Source organism: Sorghum bicolor, chromosome 10 (genome assembly GCF_000003195.3).
Source record: "Sorghum bicolor cultivar BTx623 chromosome 10, Sorghum_bicolor_NCBIv3, whole genome shotgun sequence".
Lineage (NCBI taxonomy): Eukaryota > Viridiplantae > Streptophyta > Magnoliopsida > Poales > Poaceae > Sorghum > Sorghum bicolor.
Genome location: NC_012879.2, coordinates 5,207,947 through 5,226,133, shown reverse-complemented (window position 1 = coordinate 5,226,133; position 18,187 = coordinate 5,207,947). Strand labels below are relative to the sequence as shown.

Here is an 18,187-nt window from a genome sequence, read left to right as displayed (position 1 = left end):
AACTACACCTAGGTTAATAAATCCCCTCTCTGTCACGACTCACGAGTCCCGCGTTGCTGATGAAGCCAAAGTTTTTTTTGGAAGTTTCAGGCCCGCAGCTGCAGCCCACTTCATATTCCGCGTTCCTCTACGGGCCCACTGCACAGTATGTCAGAAGCAAAACCACGTGCTTCAAATCTGAACGGTCCAGATCGTCCTGTCTCCCTTGTCCCTCCGATCCCAGTCGTCCATTCGCTAGGGGTATAGGGTTTTTAGCTCCGCCTCGCACCTCCAGCTCCCCCTCTCTTCCGCCATCGCGTCGCGAACGGCGGCCAGAAAAAAGAAAAAAAAAAGACAGCGCGCCGCACCAATTTCCCCTCCCTATCGATCGACCTTGCAAGGTTTAATCCGGCAGAATTCCACCAGAAATTCATTGAAGTGCTAATCGCCTTCCTGCCCGGTCTCGTGGCTCTGCGCTGCTCCCGCTGTGGTGAGAAACCCTAAGAATGGCGGAGGTTTCGACGGCGGCGGCGCCCGAGGGGGTGCTGCACCGGCGGATTGAGTTCCACCCCGCGCGGAGGCCGCATGCCTCTGTGGCGGTGGGCGGAGGCGGGTTCCGTATGGAGACGCTGAACCCTGACGCCGCTGGTAAGGCGGGGGCCGGGGCGGCGGTTGGGAGCAGCGAGGGGGAGGCGACGAGGTCGGAGAAGGCGGACGCCGGCGGGATTGATCCGGAGCTCAGCGTCGCCAGGATCTACCTAGGGAGAATTGTGAGTGCCCAAAGTTGTTGTCTTTGAGGATTTGGACTATTAAGCTTTCAGTTTTTGTAGGGGTTTGGGTGGCACAGTAGCAGTGCCTGTTTCGGTTGCCCCTAGAGCTGTCAATTTGGGTAACTGAAATTAAAAGTAGCTGGGATTTTTGGTTATTTTATAGTTATTCAAAGTGTTTGTTTTGTTCACATCATGGTCATTTCTTCAGGTTTTAGTGTCGTGGAGAATGGTTTGTAAATTTTAGTTCCTTATGTCTTGCAGGGTGCTGGTTTGGAAAATCTTGGGAATACCTGCTACCTCAACTCAGTTCTGCAATGCTTGACGTACACGGAGCCGTTCGCAGCCTATCTGCAGAGCGGGAAGCACAAGTCCTCATGTAAGTGCTGTTGGTACTGTCAACGAACCAGTTCGACACATTATGTCAGACGACAATGTTACATATGAGCTTGTGGATTTCAGAGGCAGCAGTAACTGAACTGAATATTATATGCAGCTGGAAGTTAAGCTAAACCAATTTCATGTACTATTGTCATTTATTGGTGTGACACCAAAGACAAAGAGTACCTCTAATCCTTCATTGCCAAGACTCAAACGGGACAATGTTATTCGTTTTTACTCCACTGCCCAATTTCACCATTTCTTCAGCCTGGATCTTGTTCAGCCAACTAAGATGCAATCACATATCATGCATGGAACTTTCTCTAATGGTTGATCCAAGTTTAGAGCTGCAAGTTTTTGCAGCTTGGGGTGAAAACTGAAAAGTTGTCTTTTAATGACAATGATGGATAAGAAGCCCACTCTTCAAAAAAGACTACCGTGAAGTTATTCACTAGCCTGGACATTGTACGTAATATCAATCGTAGTTAGTACATTTTGAGATCCCCAGTCCTATTTCTGGCTATCTGATAAGCCACGTACAATGAACAAAGTATTAAGTTCATACTGGAATGTTACTTTTTTGTGTTTCCTCTAGTTGGATGTATTCAATCCACTATACTCATTGTTCAGGATTCAAAGTTGACCAAGTCTCATGTGTAATGAGTTGATTGCTCTTCCTGTATTTCCAAATCAGTCATACCGCTAATACTGTATTTGATGTTGCTCAAATTAATACAGGATCTATTTCTTGAAGCTGAGTGTGTGTATGTGTATTCACTAGTGGGGTGGTATTTTTTGTATATACATGATGCATCAAAGTATTCAAGTTACTTGTTGTAAACTTGTTACTTGTCCCCTATTTAGTTATGAGATAGTAAGGCAGCCAGACAATTCTTTGCACTTGTATCTGCACTGTGGAAATCTGCTATCTGATGCTTAATCATTATTTCTGTGCCCAGATTTCTCATGGCATGACAAACGGTATCCTTTCCTGTATGTTTGTATAGTGGAAAGTACCACTAGTATCGAAACTCTTACTGATCTGTTGTAAATCACCATAACTGCTACAATTGAGCTGTTGTTCCATGACCATGATGCATGTCTATATGGAGTAGAAATGATGCTACTGGTTTTCATGACACAGGCTTTTTAGGAAACTTAAAGTTCTTTTCTCTACTCTGAAGCTTGTTAAACAAGCAAAAATCTACTCTTATTTTTGCACTGAGGTAGTTGTTTTATTGTTGTTGCTAATTTATTCTCTCTTCCCCTGAAGGTCGCGCATCTGGATTTTGCGCATTATGTGCTCTTCAGAACCATGTCAAGACTGCTCTAGAATCAACTGGAAAAATAGTGACACCATTTCGTATTGTCAAGAACTTGCGCTGTATCCTTTTATCTTCTCTGTGAATTAAAATGATTGAAATCATTTTAAATTTACGTGATTCTGCAGTCTTGCTTTTATTCAATAACCAGAATGTGATCTTTAACTGCAAAATAGGCATTTCTCGCACTTTCCGCAATTCAAGACAAGAAGATGCACATGAGTTAATGGTTAATTTGCTTGAATCCATGCATAAATGCTGTTTACCTTCTGGGGTACCGAGTGAGTCTCAAAGTGCTTATGACAAAAGCTTAGTTCACAAAATATTTGGTGGTCGCCTTAGAAGTCAGGTATGCTCTGTGCATTCTTGAAATTGATCCCTTAGCTGGCAGAAGAGTCCGCATTCCCTCATCACTAGTTGGTCACCTTATATGTGCTTACAGGTCAAATGCACGCGTTGCTCACATTGCTCCAATAAATTTGATCCTTTCTTGGACCTCAGTCTTGATATTGCCAAGGCCACCACTTTAGTGCGGGCACTTGAAAATTTTACTGAGGATGAGCTACTAGACGGGGGTCAAAAGCAATACCAGTGTGAACGCTGCAGGCAGAAAGTTGTAGCAAAGAAACGGTTTACCATTGATAAGGCACCCAATGTCTTGACAATTCATCTGAAGCGCTTCAGCCCTTTCAATCCTCGTGAGAAGATTGACAAAAAAGTGGACTTCCAACCAAGTCTCGATTTGAAACCATTTGTTAGTGACTCTAAAGTGAGTAGTTTGTTTTGAAATTCTTGCTTTATGTTGTATGCTTTCAATTAACTTCTCTCTAGCATTTTCATCTTGATTCTCATAGTATTATCATTCATCTTGATTATTGGTGCAGGGTACAGATTTTAAATACAGCCTTTATGGTGTCCTAGTCCATACAGGTTGGAACACTCAATCAGGTCATTACTATTGCTTCGTTCGTACATCCAGCGGGATGTGGCACAATCTTGATGATAACAAGGTCTAGTATGACATTAGTCTTTCCATGAAGTTTTGCTCATTCTGTTTGTAGTTCACAGTGCTACTACTATATTATACTTTGAACACTCATTTAGTATCCATGTAATTAACATATATCAAACTACTAAAGAGATTTTTTTTTTCATGTTTAAGTCCTCTAGCTCCATGGACACTACAAAGTTTGTCTGCTCTACAATTTTATTCTCTTCCTTTTGAAAGCTTCATTGATGTCTCACACAGTGCATACATCAATTTAATTTGTTATTGAATCCTCCAAATTCTCTTCAAAGCAGCGAGTTTTATTTAGTTTGTTGCTCTTCAAGAATATACTATTATCTCCATGGTTCTTAAGGCGTCAGGTCGACAAGTGGTGACCCACCCCCTCACAACGGCTAGCCACATAGGGCATGTGGTGAAGCGACACCATAGATATATCCTAAAACAAACTAAGGTAGTAAGTAGTCACAAGATTAATAGTAGCCCACAATTCCAGACCACATTACAAAATAAGGTAATAAGTACTCCTTCTATCCTGCTATAGAAGGCGCAACTCCCTTCCATAGAAAGACCAAGAAGGACTTTTACTCTATCTAACAACTCGTTTACTGTGTGTTGATGGCAGTGCAGCTGTTTTTTTTTGTTCACGCGTTTATTCAGCCATCTGTCATCCGCGCTTGGCCAATCAAACGCTCACTCTATGGTGCAGCAGCATGCACACAGCATGGTAGAAGGAACAATATGTGGTGCGTGTTTGCATGCCCGTCAAAAAGGAGAATGAAGTGAACCACACCCTCTATTACAGGACACATGGAACTTTTCAACAATCAGCACCCAACTCTTGGCACTCATCTTTCAATATCCGTTGTCGTCATCAAACTCATTAGCATTGTTAGCAGCACCCAAGTATTCTCCCATCTTTGTCCGTAGTTCAGTGTCAGCCTCTGGACATGGAATCACATCTCCATAGCCACCAGCTAGATGTTTCTTAAACCTTATAATTCCTCCTAGAGTCCTCTTGTTGCAAAGCTAGCATGTTACCTTATCTCGCTCCTTAGGGTCTGCCCAATAGCCATAATCCCATCTTGGATCTTTCGAGTTTAGTGGTCTTCGTTTTGGATCATTCCTGGGATTATATGTGGCTGGACTCTCTCCACTCTGTTGTTGCCTTGTTGGCTGCTGAGCAGAGAAGAGCCAAGCACAACTAGTCAAGCTGTAAGATTAAGCAGAGCCAAGCCAAGCCAAACTCAAACAAGTGCTAGAGTAGAGGAAGCACTGGCAACAGAGCAGAGCGAAGGGAAGACCTAGGCACTAAGGGTGATGAAGTGGATTGAGCAGGTGCTGCCTGGAGAGAGGAGGGGACAAGCAGAGCCGCGGACGTGCGGAGATTGGCAGAGGGGTGAGATTAGGGACCTGCGGATCTGCATGGGATTTAATGTTGCTCATGAAAGTTAGCCAAATTCTTGGTTTAGGGGTTTTGGAAAGTGTTACCATAGATTTATTTGTGGTTGCCTGTCATTGATCTCACCTACTATCCTGTCTTGATACATTAGTTTTGTTCATTTCGATGGAGAAGAACCATTGGTTAGATTGGCAACAAATGAGAGAATAATTGTATCATATGTTGAGCTACATTGTGTCATGTGTGCTACTTTCACTTTGTGCCCTTTGGCAGACTCTAGTTTTTCCTCACACTGATACTTATGGGCATCAACTGCAGGTGCGCCAAGTTCGTGAGGCAGACGTATTGAAGCAAAAGGCTTATATGTTATTTTATGTACGTAACAGTATTGGAAAGTCAGTGGCCCACAAAGAGAACATCACTGCTAATTTGCCCATGAAGAAAACCCCTGAAAAGATCTCAAGTCTGAATGGTATTACCCAAAGCAGCGTAAAAGCACAAAATTTGAATGGTGTGTCTCGGTTTGGCGATAAGGCGCACAACACAATCATTGGCTACTCTACAATTTTCAGCAAGACTACAACAGGCCATTGTTCAAAGAATGAGGTCAAAGCTGAAGATGCTCCAGCCTCTCAAAACAATGCCCTGCCTTCCAGACAAGCCCCTGGAACTCAAAATGATGGTGGTACCTTGCGAACTAAACCGATGCAGTTTGATGTAAATAGTCAGGAGACAGCTTCCTCCCACCAACCTGCACCATTTACAAATACTTGTGGTGAACAAACAGTTGTTGGGAAGCCCTCGCAGGAGATGGAACCTAAGGCTGGTGCGGGGAAAGATACTTCTGTTGTCTCTGCCATTGCTAATGGTGCCGCTACATTGTCCAAGGCAGACAAACTGACTTCTCAGCCTCAAACAACTCCATTTTCCGAGGTAGCTCCCCATGTAAATGGCACAGCTGCAGAGTTTGCTGCACGGTCTTTATCAAAGAAGGTCTGTATGATGGTCTGTATGTTTTTTTAAAATAATTTTTGAAGGATTCATAGCTTATTTTGTTTCGTGAAAATTCCAGGATTCTGTTGTTTCAAATGGTGTTGTGCCTGGCATTGGATGTCTCACTTCCAGTGAGAAAGCAAGGAACTTTCCAGAATCTGTGGATCAAGCTAATGAAATCTCGAAGGCACTTCCTATGAGTCAGGTAGCGCCCCACTTTTCCTCCCTCGCTGTGCTCCTTTGTAGATGAATTTACATAATAGTACCACAATTTTGTTAAACATAAGCTGATTTTTGTTATATTTGTTGCATGTGTCTGTATACAGAACAATATTGCGCCAGTAATTGCTCAAGCAGACTGTGGAGTAGAGATCAGCTCTGGTGGTATTATGCAGGTTGCTGTGGCTGCTTCATGCAATGGAACTACAGCGAAAAAGGTGAATGTGAAGTCGTCGAAGAAGCTTGTGAGGTACCCTGTTGTGAACATGTGGTTAGGGTCCAGACAACTGTTGTTCACTTCGCGAAAGCCAGGGAAGAAAGCGAAACATAAGAGAAGTAGAACTGTAAGACGTGTTGTAGGTTGCAAGGACGCAGCAAATGTATCTTGTTTGAATGAGCAGCTGACATCAACATCGGCCACTGCACGCTCTGAAACTGTAGAATGTACCTCCAGCCGTCAGAAACGATCACATGCTAGTGCAAGGTCCAAAGATGACACCCAGTCCTCCAAAAACAAGCAGAAGGTTGATGGAGCTAGTGTTGGTGCTGGCACAAGTGCACCTTCTAGCAGTGCTGACATTCCAAAGTCTGATCCAAGCTCTTCCATAGGTGCTAAGTTGGTAGCAGCCCAGCCTGTCAGTATTCGTGCAACGGACCTGATGGAAGCTACTGGTTAGCTCATCTTCTCTTTGCAGATGCACATTCTATTCTAGAGATGAAATGAAATGTACTGTTGCGCCATCAATTCTAACCTGTGATTTGTATATTTGCTTGATTGCCAGTTCCGTGCTGGGATGATGTAGACGTGCCAAATACAAAGGTTGCTGCGGGCCAACACTCCAAACGCAAGAGCATTGGTTACATCTTAGATGAGTGGTGAGCTTTTATCTTCTACAGTTTATTGTGAATACATCTACTAATAGTCTGTCATGTCTTGTATTCATGTTTGAAACGTCAGACATGTACTTTGGACTTCACCATTTCTGAAGGGAACAAATACTTAAATTGAGCTTATGTTAACCTGGCCTCTTTTTACAGGGACGAGGAGTACGACAAAGGGAAGACAAAGAAAGTACGGAAATCAAAGCAAGACTTTGGCGGGCCGAACCCCTTCCAGGAGGAGGCAGACTACATATCAGAGCGGAGGATGAAACAGAAATCCTACCAGGGCAAGTCTTGGAACAAGCCTAACACTATAGAGGAGTTGAGAATATGAGAGAGAATCCCCGGGACGCACATGCTGTTTGTTTGTTGTTACTTGTAGCACCCATTGGTGAAAGAGATTATGTTAAAACCATTCGTCGTCGATAGTCCATAGTTGTCGCTATTCTGTTTTAGCAGTTTTTGGTAGACATTTGAACATTGTGTTTGGTTGTAACGGACTGTTTAGCGGAGCAGACAAAGTGAGATTATTATTTTATCGCAACTGCTGTTGTTGAGTTACTGAATAATAAAATGATGGTGATGATCAATTGTATGATTCACTGCCTTGCTGCCAATGCTGCGATGCATTTTATCTTGTTGGAAGAAATACTCGTCGCATTTGGAATGTAATTCTCCTTTTTCTTTTGACTGTGCTGTAACTGTAGTAAAGATTGCACGGCTGTCGAGATGAAACGAGACGGCGCGGCGATGCTGCAACCGTATTTCTTGTTGATCTTGTCGGGACCAGACCGTTGGCGTGTTGTTGTAGGCTTGTAGCTGGTGATCCCACTTGTTTTTTTTTTAAAAAAAAATCTAATAATGACAATAATAATAATAACAGGTGATCCCACTGGTTAATGGAGAGCGGGGGAGTACGAGGCAGTTCACAATCACAAGCTGGATGCTTGAATGGCAGCATGGTGTGGTGTCCCGCCCCTCGACCGGGGAGTAATTGCGGCAACGGGCAGCGATACGGTGGTCGCGTGACGGACACCGCGCGGCCGCGGCCGGCGTTGTTGGTCCTGGTGGCTGAGGGGAAGGGAATCCGGTCTTGGATTGGATTCAGCTTCCGGTACGGTGGCTTTGGGACGCCGCTTGAATGCGCGGCCGCCGGTACTCTGGCCCGCCGGCCGCCGTGCGGTGCAGCGCAGTTCTTCGCGTCGCCGGCGTGGCCAGCAGCGCCAAGACCTGGTGGGAGGTTTGAACCGGCCATGGCTGGGCGAGAAGGGAGAGACAGTACAACAGTGTGCACAGCTAGCCCTGAAAGTTCAAACTCGCACGCGAAAGCCAAGGGCACCGCTGAAATGAGTCCTGAACTACAGTACTACGTGTGCGTGTGTTTTTCTTTTTGGTTTTGAGAAAAAAAAAAAGGGTTGCATGTTTGCTTGCAAAGTTGCGTGGTCTGCTCTGGCACGTTTTCGTTTTTCCCTCCACGTTTATTGGGCCGGCCGGCCCCGCCTGCTCCTGCGCGTATTAATGTTTGAGCTCGGGTACATACGTGTAGCGTGTACACTGAACAAATATACGTATATAGGCGGTACTAGTCCAGCACGGCAGCATCGCCGGTAGATTCCCCGGAGACAGGTCTCAGTGCCATTGAGTTATCTGCTGAATTTACTAACTACTAGTATAGTGCCCGTGGCGTGCCACGACTTCATTTTAGGGGTGCACTTAAAAAGAATCACTGCAGAATAAGTTTTATGAATTTCAATTTTTCATTCAGTGTAGACATCGTGTATTTTCTTTTTAAGTTCAGAAGTCCATAATTACCAATCTTGCAAACTAAATCAGTAAAACACATACTCATGAAACTTATCTGGCATGTCCAGTTTGAGCAATCAATAAATTGGTGATATCAAATCTACCACTTGCAATGCAGCAGCATATCACAGGGCACAGATTTTTTTATATAGTTTATAGTTAGAATCTAAATAGTTTGTTAGCAGATTCTAAGCATATATTTTATTGAATCATCGACAATGCCATGCACAAGCGATCACCATCTGCTTGCCAACGCACATGTCAGATTTCAGTTCAAGTTTCAAAGAATACTCACATCTGCCACTGATTACCACAGACCTCGCGTGGTAGCAACAGCAGCCATCAAACAAACTGAAACTAACTCGTGCTTTGACAGGTTCGTCTTTTAGTGGCTAATTTGCCGTCAGTGCCGTCGAGGGCAATGAAGATTGAGACATAGTCTGCGGTGGAGCGAGCGTTGGCTGATCTGCCGCTGGCGTTGCTGATAACTGAAGCCACCGGACGCACGGCCTCCTTCTCCCCTGCTGCTTGCGGTGGAGGTGAAGCGGCCGTTGGCTGATCTATCGCCAGCGTGGTCAACAACTGAAGCCACCGGAGTGGACTCGCGTGGTTGCTGCACGGCGATAGAGGCGTAGGGGCTGCACGGTGACTGCCCGACGTAGCGCCAAGGAAGATGGCCGCGATTTCTTTAGGCGAGAGGCCGCGTTAATTTGGCGGCGGCCTTGCAGGCGCGATAGATGGCCGAGGGCTGAGGAGGACCATACATGCCATCGTGGTCGTCGGATCTGAGTGAGTAAAGAGAGAGAATATTAAGAATCAATCTGGATGGTTGATTTTTATAGAGTTATTTTTCTAGATAGATTTTCAAGAGTGCATGAAGAAGAGCTCTCTCAGCGGGGGAGGTTATATGGGGTGGACTAAGCAATGAAAAGGTTAGTGCATTAGTAGGATAGATTTAACGATGTTTTTTTATTATAATAAATTAATAAATAATTCTTTTAGCCATAACTTTTTAACCAAATCAACAAAATATTAAATCATGGCGCGAGGATCGCCAACAATTCGATCTCGGCTCGATCCTAGACGTTGGTGAATCGTGATGGGTTGAATTGAATTGAATTGAACACATGCGTTGGTGCGCTCCCAATCGATCCGGCCTGCAGCCAAACGGCTAAGACCAAGCCAATGAAGACACGTGCACACAGCTAGTACCAACAGAAATGAAACGGCCGGGGGTGACGATGACAGATAGATGCATGAGTCCACAGTCCACTAGTAGCTCCCAGCTGCGAATTAATCATGGATCAGCTGGTTGGATTTCTAGTGTTGGAACTTATCTACATAAATTTAAGTTCTCAACTTAATACGAGTGTTTGTATTTTTCTAAATTTATTCTAGAATTTAACAGCGCTATGCTTTCAGTGGTAGGCGACATGTCCATCGACAGTGAGACACCTATGGTGACTTTGTCAATCTCGAGATTTGCCGATCCAACTCAGTTCATCAGATGTGCATAGGGATACAATGTGCGTACGTATATTCATAAAGATAAGCATATAGTACTTATGTATGTAGCGTCTCCGTCTAACTGAATCTCGTCAGAATAAAATAAAATAAAATAAAATAAAATAAAAGCTCCCAGCTGATTGAGGCCTTGTTTAGATTTAAAAAGTTTTTGGATTTTAACACTGTAGCACTTTCGTTTTTATTTGACAAACATTATCCAATCATAGAGTAACTAAGCTTAAAAGATTCGTTTCACGATTTACAGGTAACTGTGCAATTAGTTATTTTTTTATTTATATTTAATGCTTTATGCATGTGCCACAAGCAGATTCGATGTGATGTAGAATCTTGTAAAATTTTAAGGCTTTGGGTGCATCACCTGAGTAGTATACGTACTACGTAGCACGCGCATCGTCGTCGTCATCCATGATGGATGTAGCAGTGGTATGTAGCCCAGGGGGGGCGTATTAAACCGCCCCGTGCACGAGTAGAGTAAATGTGCCGCTCGGCCTCACGCGTTCCCTATGAATATGATCGACGACGGACGTGCGCGCGCTCCGCCTCCTGGCGGCATCCCGACGGCCTCGTCCGACCGCGCGTCGCCGCCCCAGGGATCATATCCATCGGGCGCCTCCATTCCTCCGTCCCTTACGTACGATACGCTTGCTTGCGTGACTGCAAATGATTCGTTCTTCTCTTCTCCGTCGTCGACTCTGCATGCAACATAATAACCTCGATCGTCATCCATGCATGGTCCATGCATGCGATGCATGGCGAATCTCTGCTCCTGGCTGCCATATGATTGCCGCCGCTGCCGGCCGGCTCGACGACGGACGACGATCAATGACGACACGGAGGGGGAGGAGGGGAGCAGTAGTGCAACATTGATATGCCGGCCGCCGGCCGGATCGGAGCCAGGAGGGGTTTCAAAATTCAATCTTGTGTGCGCTTGTTGTATAGTAGAATTAAAATTCCCGATCGAGATTGAAGTGCATGCACGTGACGCGCGCGGGTGTTGCTGTTGCTGCTGCGCTGCGCTCCATGCCGATCGAGGTACGTACGCACGCACACACGAGTCGACACAGAACGAAAGCACGTTGGAAGTGGTGGAGCCGTGCACGAATGCCACGCATCAATTCCGATCCGATCGATCCTTCGTGGCCGACAGGGATCTCGATTCAATTCGGAGCGAGAGGCGGGCGAGTTGCCAAATTTGCAATCATCGTCAGCGAGCAAGGCTCTGGCGACGCAACGGCGGCGGCAGTGTACGTATATGCTGTACGTGCGTGCGTAGATAGCGAGCATTCATGAATAGGGGATGATATATCTGGCTTCATTCAGTAGCTGTGCGCCCCCGGCCGGTCCATGCATCATGCATGCATATATCTCATGTGCATGCATGCGAGAGTTTGGAAAAAATTTGAATGGCGCGCCATGCATACGGACGGAACTCGCGCGCGCGTACGCACGTACGTAGGTGCTGCGCCGAGATTGGTTTGTGTTATTATTAATTAAGCCTCGCCTCGTACTGCTGGACTGTACCGTCGCCTAGGCATGAATGGTGCCATGCATTTGGGCTTTTGGCATGCATGCTGCTGTAAAAAGAAAATGCCTCCAAATATACACGGCCGGTAATATGTATATATATACTATGCCGCGCGCGTCCAATAATTTTTTTTTTGTTCAAAATTTTAACTTCACGTACCCCGTCTAGGAAAGTAAATTATGACACCTCGATCGGTTCTGACTAGCCACCTGCTCATGCATATTAGTATTCTTCTATAAATTAATCTTTATGTGTAGTAATAACTGCATTATTAGAATTAACTCTGATGATTGAAACAGAGCTACCTGCAAATGCAATTAAGTTGTTGTAGACTGGTCTATCTCTCTCTCTCTCTCTCTCTCTCTCAAAGTGCTGTACAGGTAACTTCACTTTTTCCCTGTTTAGTGCTAATCAAGACTACTACACAACATACGACATTACATGATCTTACGGGGAAAGTTAAGTGTACGTACGAACTACGAACTGCTGTGTTTAGGCCGTAACCGTAACTTTTTGAGGCGCGCTGCACAGTACGTACGCAAGCATCATTCACTTACAGTCTGTCGTCGTCAATCAGTCAGACCGCAAGTATTTATCGCCCTAATTGTCTACGCAAACAGTTGGTTTAAATTTGTCGTTACAGCCTGACGACTGGAATATGGTGACTACTGTTGACGGACGAATTTGAATTGAACTCAACGGTCAAAGATTAAAGCCTTCCGTTCTATCTCGAGCGTTTTTAAGTTTAACCTGGGAGTAAATCCGTGTCTTCCATTTAATTCTTCAACGTTTCAATTCGAATTCGCAATTAACACGCAAGTTATAGTACACGAGCGTTTTATTGTACCTCTAATCGCCATGTGGTGTCATGACACATGACCACACTTGACTGCCTACGCAACCGTAGCTCACCATCATTGTGGCCACAAGAACGGAAGAACCAACCAGGCTTGCCCCATGTCTTTCGATCAGAGACGGACTCGCAGGATCGATCAAGGTTTTACGCCATAATTATAGTGTTTTAGAGTAGATCAGCACACCCGAAATTTTGGATTGAGCTACATTACGAAACCATTTGATTTTGGATTTGAACACAACGATCTACTAATAATACAAACTTTTATGGTTAGAGTGTTAGACAACAACAACAGGTGCAATGCAATCGGCGCCGATTCTAGAGCTACTCTTTCGCTTGCAATCAGCAGAGCGATTATTATTAAACAACTTTGCCAAAGCTATGCATGAACAATTGTCTCCTTTAGGCACATATTACTTAACGCAACATCACTGTCACTTCATTGGCGCACCATGAACTCATTTCAAATTTTTAATCTTGTGTGGTGAAAAACAATGCTGCTACACCTACACCACCCGTATTGCTTTCCTGATGACTGGCACGATCTTCTAGTACACCACTCGTTTTGCCGGCATCAATCTCAGCCGTCGGATGCTCCATCCAACGGCTCCAACCACCTAATTCCGGCCCACAAAAATGCCTATCCCTACCTGCCTGCCTGCCTAGGCACCCTGCAAGGCTGCAGCCAGCAGCACAGCCGCTGACATGAGGACACACCCTCCAGTCTCCAGAAGAAAATTCCCTGCCCCTGGCTGCTGTCACTGCCCAGTGCCCACCCTCTGCTCTGCTTGGTTCGGCCGTCAGTAAACACTCAGGAATTCACAGTTCCATTTCAAGAGGACTTGTTGTTGTGCATGCAGAAGGTAAAAATGGCAGCACGTCCAGTACTAGCAGCAGCTTCTCTTCCCCTGCATGCAGGCCTGCAGGCAGCAGCAGCTGCTGCAGCCTCAACATGGGTTGCTCGCCCCCGCAGTTAATTCCTCCCTCTCCCCTGCGCCTCCATCCAATTGCCTGGGACGACGGTGGGGCCATCCCGCCATTAGCGCAGCTCAAGCAAGCTTCCAAGATCATTCATGGTCTTGATTAGTACCAGCATTTAAACCCCCTGCTTTTTTTAAACTTGCCGAGCTTCCCTCCAAAGTTGCCGCGCCTTTCCAGAACCGGAAGAGAACAGCTTCTTCCTCCTCGCCCTCTTCTCCCTTCTCCTATAAATACGCGGCGTGCCGCCGGAGCACGAGCCGTGTCCAAGAATTCGAATTCCTCGGCGGGCGGGCGGGCTATAGCTTAGCTTGCTTGTTCCATTCCATCGCTGTTTTCAATGGAGAACTGCGTGAGAGGTCGTCGAGCGGGAGGAAGCAGGGTAAGGGAGGAGGAGGCGGCGGCTTCGTCGTCGCTGCCCCTGCCTCCGCCGCCGCGCCTCGCGGCCGTGAATTCCTCGAATGCGGCTGCCGCGGCGTCCATCCGGGCGCACCTGGCGCGCACCGCGAGCGGGGTGGACGCGCAGCCGTCGCCGCGCTCGCTGCTGTCGCGCATCCTGCTGCGTGGCGGCGGGGACGGCGGGAGTGGGTTCGGGTGCCGGGTGCGCCTGCCGCGGCGGTACGGCGGCGGCCTGAGGGAGGAACGGAAGGAAGGTGCCGAGATAGGGGAGACGCCCCGGGTTAAGGTCGTGGAGCCGCCGCCGCTGCCGCCGCCGGAGCTGCCCCTCGAGACGCCACGGAGTTCTTTGGGTTCGGCATGCCGAGGCAGGATGATCACTAAATTAATTAAATCTTCTACAAATTCAGAACAGAGGAAAAAATATATATATATAATGCTTGCTTGAATTATGGACATATCGAGATCAGTGACGCTAATGGTGAAGTTTTTGATGGATTCCGCAGGGAGGAAGAAGCCGGAGGAGGAGCTGGTGTCCATGAACCTAGGCCTCGGGGCGAGCCTGGTGCTGCTGCTGTCCAAGAGCGCCGTGGAGCTGAACAAGATGGTGGAGCTGCGCGCGCAGATGGAGGCGCTGGTGTCGGAGATCAGGCAGGCGGCGCGGTGGAAGGCGGCGGCGGCGGAGGAGGAGCAGAAGATGCAGGCGAACCACCCCGCTCCCGCTGCGCCGTCCACCTCGCAGGAATCCGACGGCAGGAGCGCCGCCACCACCACCGCCGTGAAGGACCCGATCGCGTTCCCCGCGGCCGACGCCGACGCCGACGCCGCGTCCAACTGCTCCCGCACGGCGGCCGACACCGCGGTCGAAGTCCGCGCCGCCGTGGTCATGGACCTCATGGAGGCGGAGCTCCAGGCCGAGCTGAGCCGCATGCAGCACGGCGGCACGGTGCACGGCCACGGCGGCGCCGACAACCGGATCGCCCCGATGCCAGGACTCGAGGTACGTACGTGCCGCACGGATTACCCACCCTGCCTGCCACGAATCACCGGTACGCCACGTACCACACGTACCAACGCGTGTGTTCGTCTTGCTGATGATGTGTCTGGCGTTGCCGCCACAGTTGCCAATGCTGAAAGTGAAGACGAAGAAAGGCGACGCCGACGATAGCACGTCGCGCAGCTGCGTCGACGACGGCGGCGATGGTCGTGCCAACAAGCACGACGATGATGAAGTCGACGGCAATGGTGAGGAAGACGACGAGGACGATGAGTACGAGGAGGATGAGGACGAGGAGGAAGATGGGGGGTACGGCGAGGACAGGATGAGCCCCCCGCACGGCGGCGTGTCGGCGCGCGCGCTGGAGCGGCGGCTCCACGAGCTTCTCCAGAAGCGGCAGCAGGATCGGATCGTGGAGCTGGAGTCGGCGCTGGACAGCGCGCAGCGCAGGCTCCACGAGAAGGAGCGCGAGGTGGTGTGGTGGCGCGACGCCGCCAAGCTCGTCTCCCACCGCCGCGACGAGTCGCGCCGCATCGCCAGGTAGAAGAAGAAACGACGAGAAACATGGCGCGGAAACACGCGCGCGCGAAACGGCTTGGTGTGGGTGGCGCGCGCGAAAGGCTTGCGCTGCAGATGTCAGGCTGGTTTCGAGGGGGTCGTCACGCTGCGCGGGTGACGCGGTGTTTACTGCTGCGGCCTGCGGCGTCTTGTCGCGCTGCTGCCATGCGCGCGTGCGGCTGGCGATGGTTGGAGGCTGCATGCGGCGGAAGCACTGGGGTGGTGGTGGTGGTGTGTGTCGTGTGTCGTGTCGTTGTCCGGTTCTGACGAAATCCTTTTGTGAATCCCGATCAGAGTTTGTACTTGGGTCCGTGATGTTGGCTGTCGCCACATTTTGATGTGGGTCGCTGCTTGTTGTACGTACACCAAAATAAATGCAGATAACCTGCGTCTGCGTGGATGAAAAATTCGAAAATCGAAAAGAATCTTCAATTTCGTTTGAACGATAAATGCGGGAGAAAGAGAGAGAGGGAGAGAGAGTAACAGTTGAATCAAAGATGCTTACACACAGGAAGGAAAAGTGAAAAATTGTCAGTGAGACGATTCCATTCTACCTCTATCGAAAGAAAATGCCTCACAGTTCCTGCTTCGTTCCAAATGCAGGGAGAGGGAATAGAAACCCGGGGGACCAGGCGGCGTAGACTGCTGTAAAAACGGCCCCGCTTCTGACTGAATTTACTTGCACTACAGTTTGGCAGAGGGTCGGCCTGCGCTACAGTACGCTGCAGAGCGCGTTTAATGTCCTGCAGGAGGGCCGCAAAACTGGCGAACTGACGGCACTGGTAAAAACGAAAAGAGCAAACAACTGCGGGTCTGCGACGCACCAGGGTCTTCTTGCAGCAGCGCACGAGTAGAAGGGGCAGCGGCTGTTACCACAGCTGCGGCCTGCGGGTGCAGTTTCGGTGCCAGAGTAGAGCGTGTGCAGCATTAGTTATACCTGAACTGTAACTAATTCTGATGTGAGAAATTATTAGTGCCCCGCTGATGCTGATGTGATGCCCTCCACTAGTACAGAACTAGAACGGTAGTTCCCTGGACTCATCTCACAAATTACGGATTACTCCGGATCTAAGGAGAACAAGGATGTTTAACACTCCCTACACCCAAACTATAAGTTCCTTCTACTTTTTTTACATTCATTTTGTTATGTATATAGAGATATATTATATTTATTTAGATGTATAACAAAGTAGATGTACCAAAAAAATCAAATCAAAACAACTTATAATTAGGAATTGAGGGAGTGCTATAATATTGTTCTTTTTAGCCGGATCTAAGGAAGATTAAAACGTTTTTACGGCTAAACAACACAATTGAAAACTCAAACATAACATGTTGTGAAGAAGATTATTTTCAAAACTGCAGCAACTATGACGCTAGATAAAGGTGAAATGAGTCGTGCTTGATTTTAACATCGATTCAAAAGATTACAAGAATTTAACATCTGCCCTACATGTTCTTGCAATCTTTTTAAATGAGGTTAAAATCAAGCGCTACCATTTTACCTGTATTTGGCATCATAGCTTCGGGAGTTTTTAAATTAACATTCTCCACATAATACTACATTCGAGTTTTTAGTTGAGTTGTTTAGCCCCAAAACATTTTTCAAGATAAAAAAGTACTAAATCACCGGTATAGAGAGTACTATTTTATCATGTAATTTCTGAGTACACATGCTCAAGTAAAATCCAAAATTCCTTAATAAAACACATGCACAAATTTAGATTTGGTTTTGATATTAGATTTAATTTAATTAAAAACAAGCTCAAAATTTTAGAACCCATCATCTCTCTCCAAATTTTGTGACATATGTCCATTGTCTTTAGAATCCATGATTTGTTTAGCTTATTAGGATGCATCTAAAATTAATATCAAAACAAAGCTCAATTTTCAGCATGTAAAGCAATAAAAAGCTCTTGAACTTCAACTGAGCAAGTATGCTAAGAAAATACTACTTTTCAAACCATAAATTTAGATGATTTTTTCTAAATTGTTTGAACAACATTTTGGGGCTAAACAACCTAACCGAAAACTCAATTATAACATTCAACGAAGAATATTAGTTTCAAAACTGCAAAATCTATGACGTTAGATATTAGTAAAATGGACCATGCTTATTTTTTTACATCTATTTTGAAGATTAGAATCTTTCTAAGCCCCCCTACATATTTGTTCTAAGACTGAACTACTGCCTTTGTGGGTAACTAGCCTTCTTTGCAGTGGAAACCAACTTCCGCCATTTCAAATGATTGTCCTTATACTTCTTTCCGTCGCTCTAACTAACGGGAGTTTAGATACCACTTGACTCAATTGGAAGAAAAGTATATACTTATGATTATTTTACTTAGATATTTTTTTAAAAAAAATAATCTGTAGAAAATATAAAAATAAAAATTAGTAAGCTGTTTTGCGTTTGTGAATTTTGGCCCAACAGCAGTCTTTTACCAGTCCGTCTGGCCGGACCCAATTATTTGCGCCTCGTAGGATGACCCAGGTGGAGCCCACCGATCGATTCCTCTTGCTCCCTGTCGCACTACAAGGCAACCGGCCCACTGGAATACTGCATGGATGGCCCATGAAAGGCGAGCCTGCCCTC

At 46.7% G+C, this 18,187-nt stretch overlaps 2 protein-coding genes across 2 annotated transcripts; both read left to right on the top strand.

The window, feature by feature from the left end:
• Nucleotides 228-7,553, top strand: LOC8065417 (ubiquitin carboxyl-terminal hydrolase 23). The gene is made up of 11 exons (XM_002437925.2): nt 228-749; nt 1,011-1,125; nt 2,401-2,511; nt 2,626-2,798; nt 2,892-3,218; nt 3,334-3,459; nt 5,176-5,850; nt 5,930-6,055; nt 6,177-6,741; nt 6,852-6,945; nt 7,108-7,553. Exons 1-11 carry the CDS (start codon nt 486-488, stop codon nt 7,283-7,285), a joined length of 2,754 nt encoding a protein of 917 aa, XP_002437970.1. The 5' UTR covers nt 228-485; the 3' UTR covers nt 7,286-7,553.
• On the top strand, nt 14,451-16,023 carry LOC8065416 (nucleolin). Its single transcript, XM_021450555.1, has 2 exons — nt 14,451-15,036; nt 15,158-16,023. The coding sequence occupies exons 1-2, from the start codon at nt 14,488-14,490 to the stop codon at nt 15,575-15,577; spliced, it is 969 nt and encodes a 322-aa protein (XP_021306230.1). The 5' UTR covers nt 14,451-14,487; the 3' UTR covers nt 15,578-16,023.

Coding starts and splice junctions, on each gene's coding strand:
- LOC8065417 (XM_002437925.2), top strand. CDS start 486: ATGGCGGAGGTTTCGACGGCGGCGGCGCCCGAGGGGGTGCTGCACCGG. Junction 2,512..2,625: donor TATTGTCAAGAACTTGCGCT/GTATCCTTTTAT, acceptor ACTGCAAAATAG/GCATTTCTCGCACTTTCCGC. Junction 6,742..6,851: donor GGACCTGATGGAAGCTACTG/GTTAGCTCATCT, acceptor CTTGATTGCCAG/TTCCGTGCTGGGATGATGTA.
- LOC8065416 (XM_021450555.1), top strand. CDS start 14,488: ATGGACATATCGAGATCAGTGACGCTAATGGTGAAGTTTTTGATGGAT. Junction 15,037..15,157: donor CCCCGATGCCAGGACTCGAG/GTACGTACGTGC, acceptor TTGCCGCCACAG/TTGCCAATGCTGAAAGTGAA.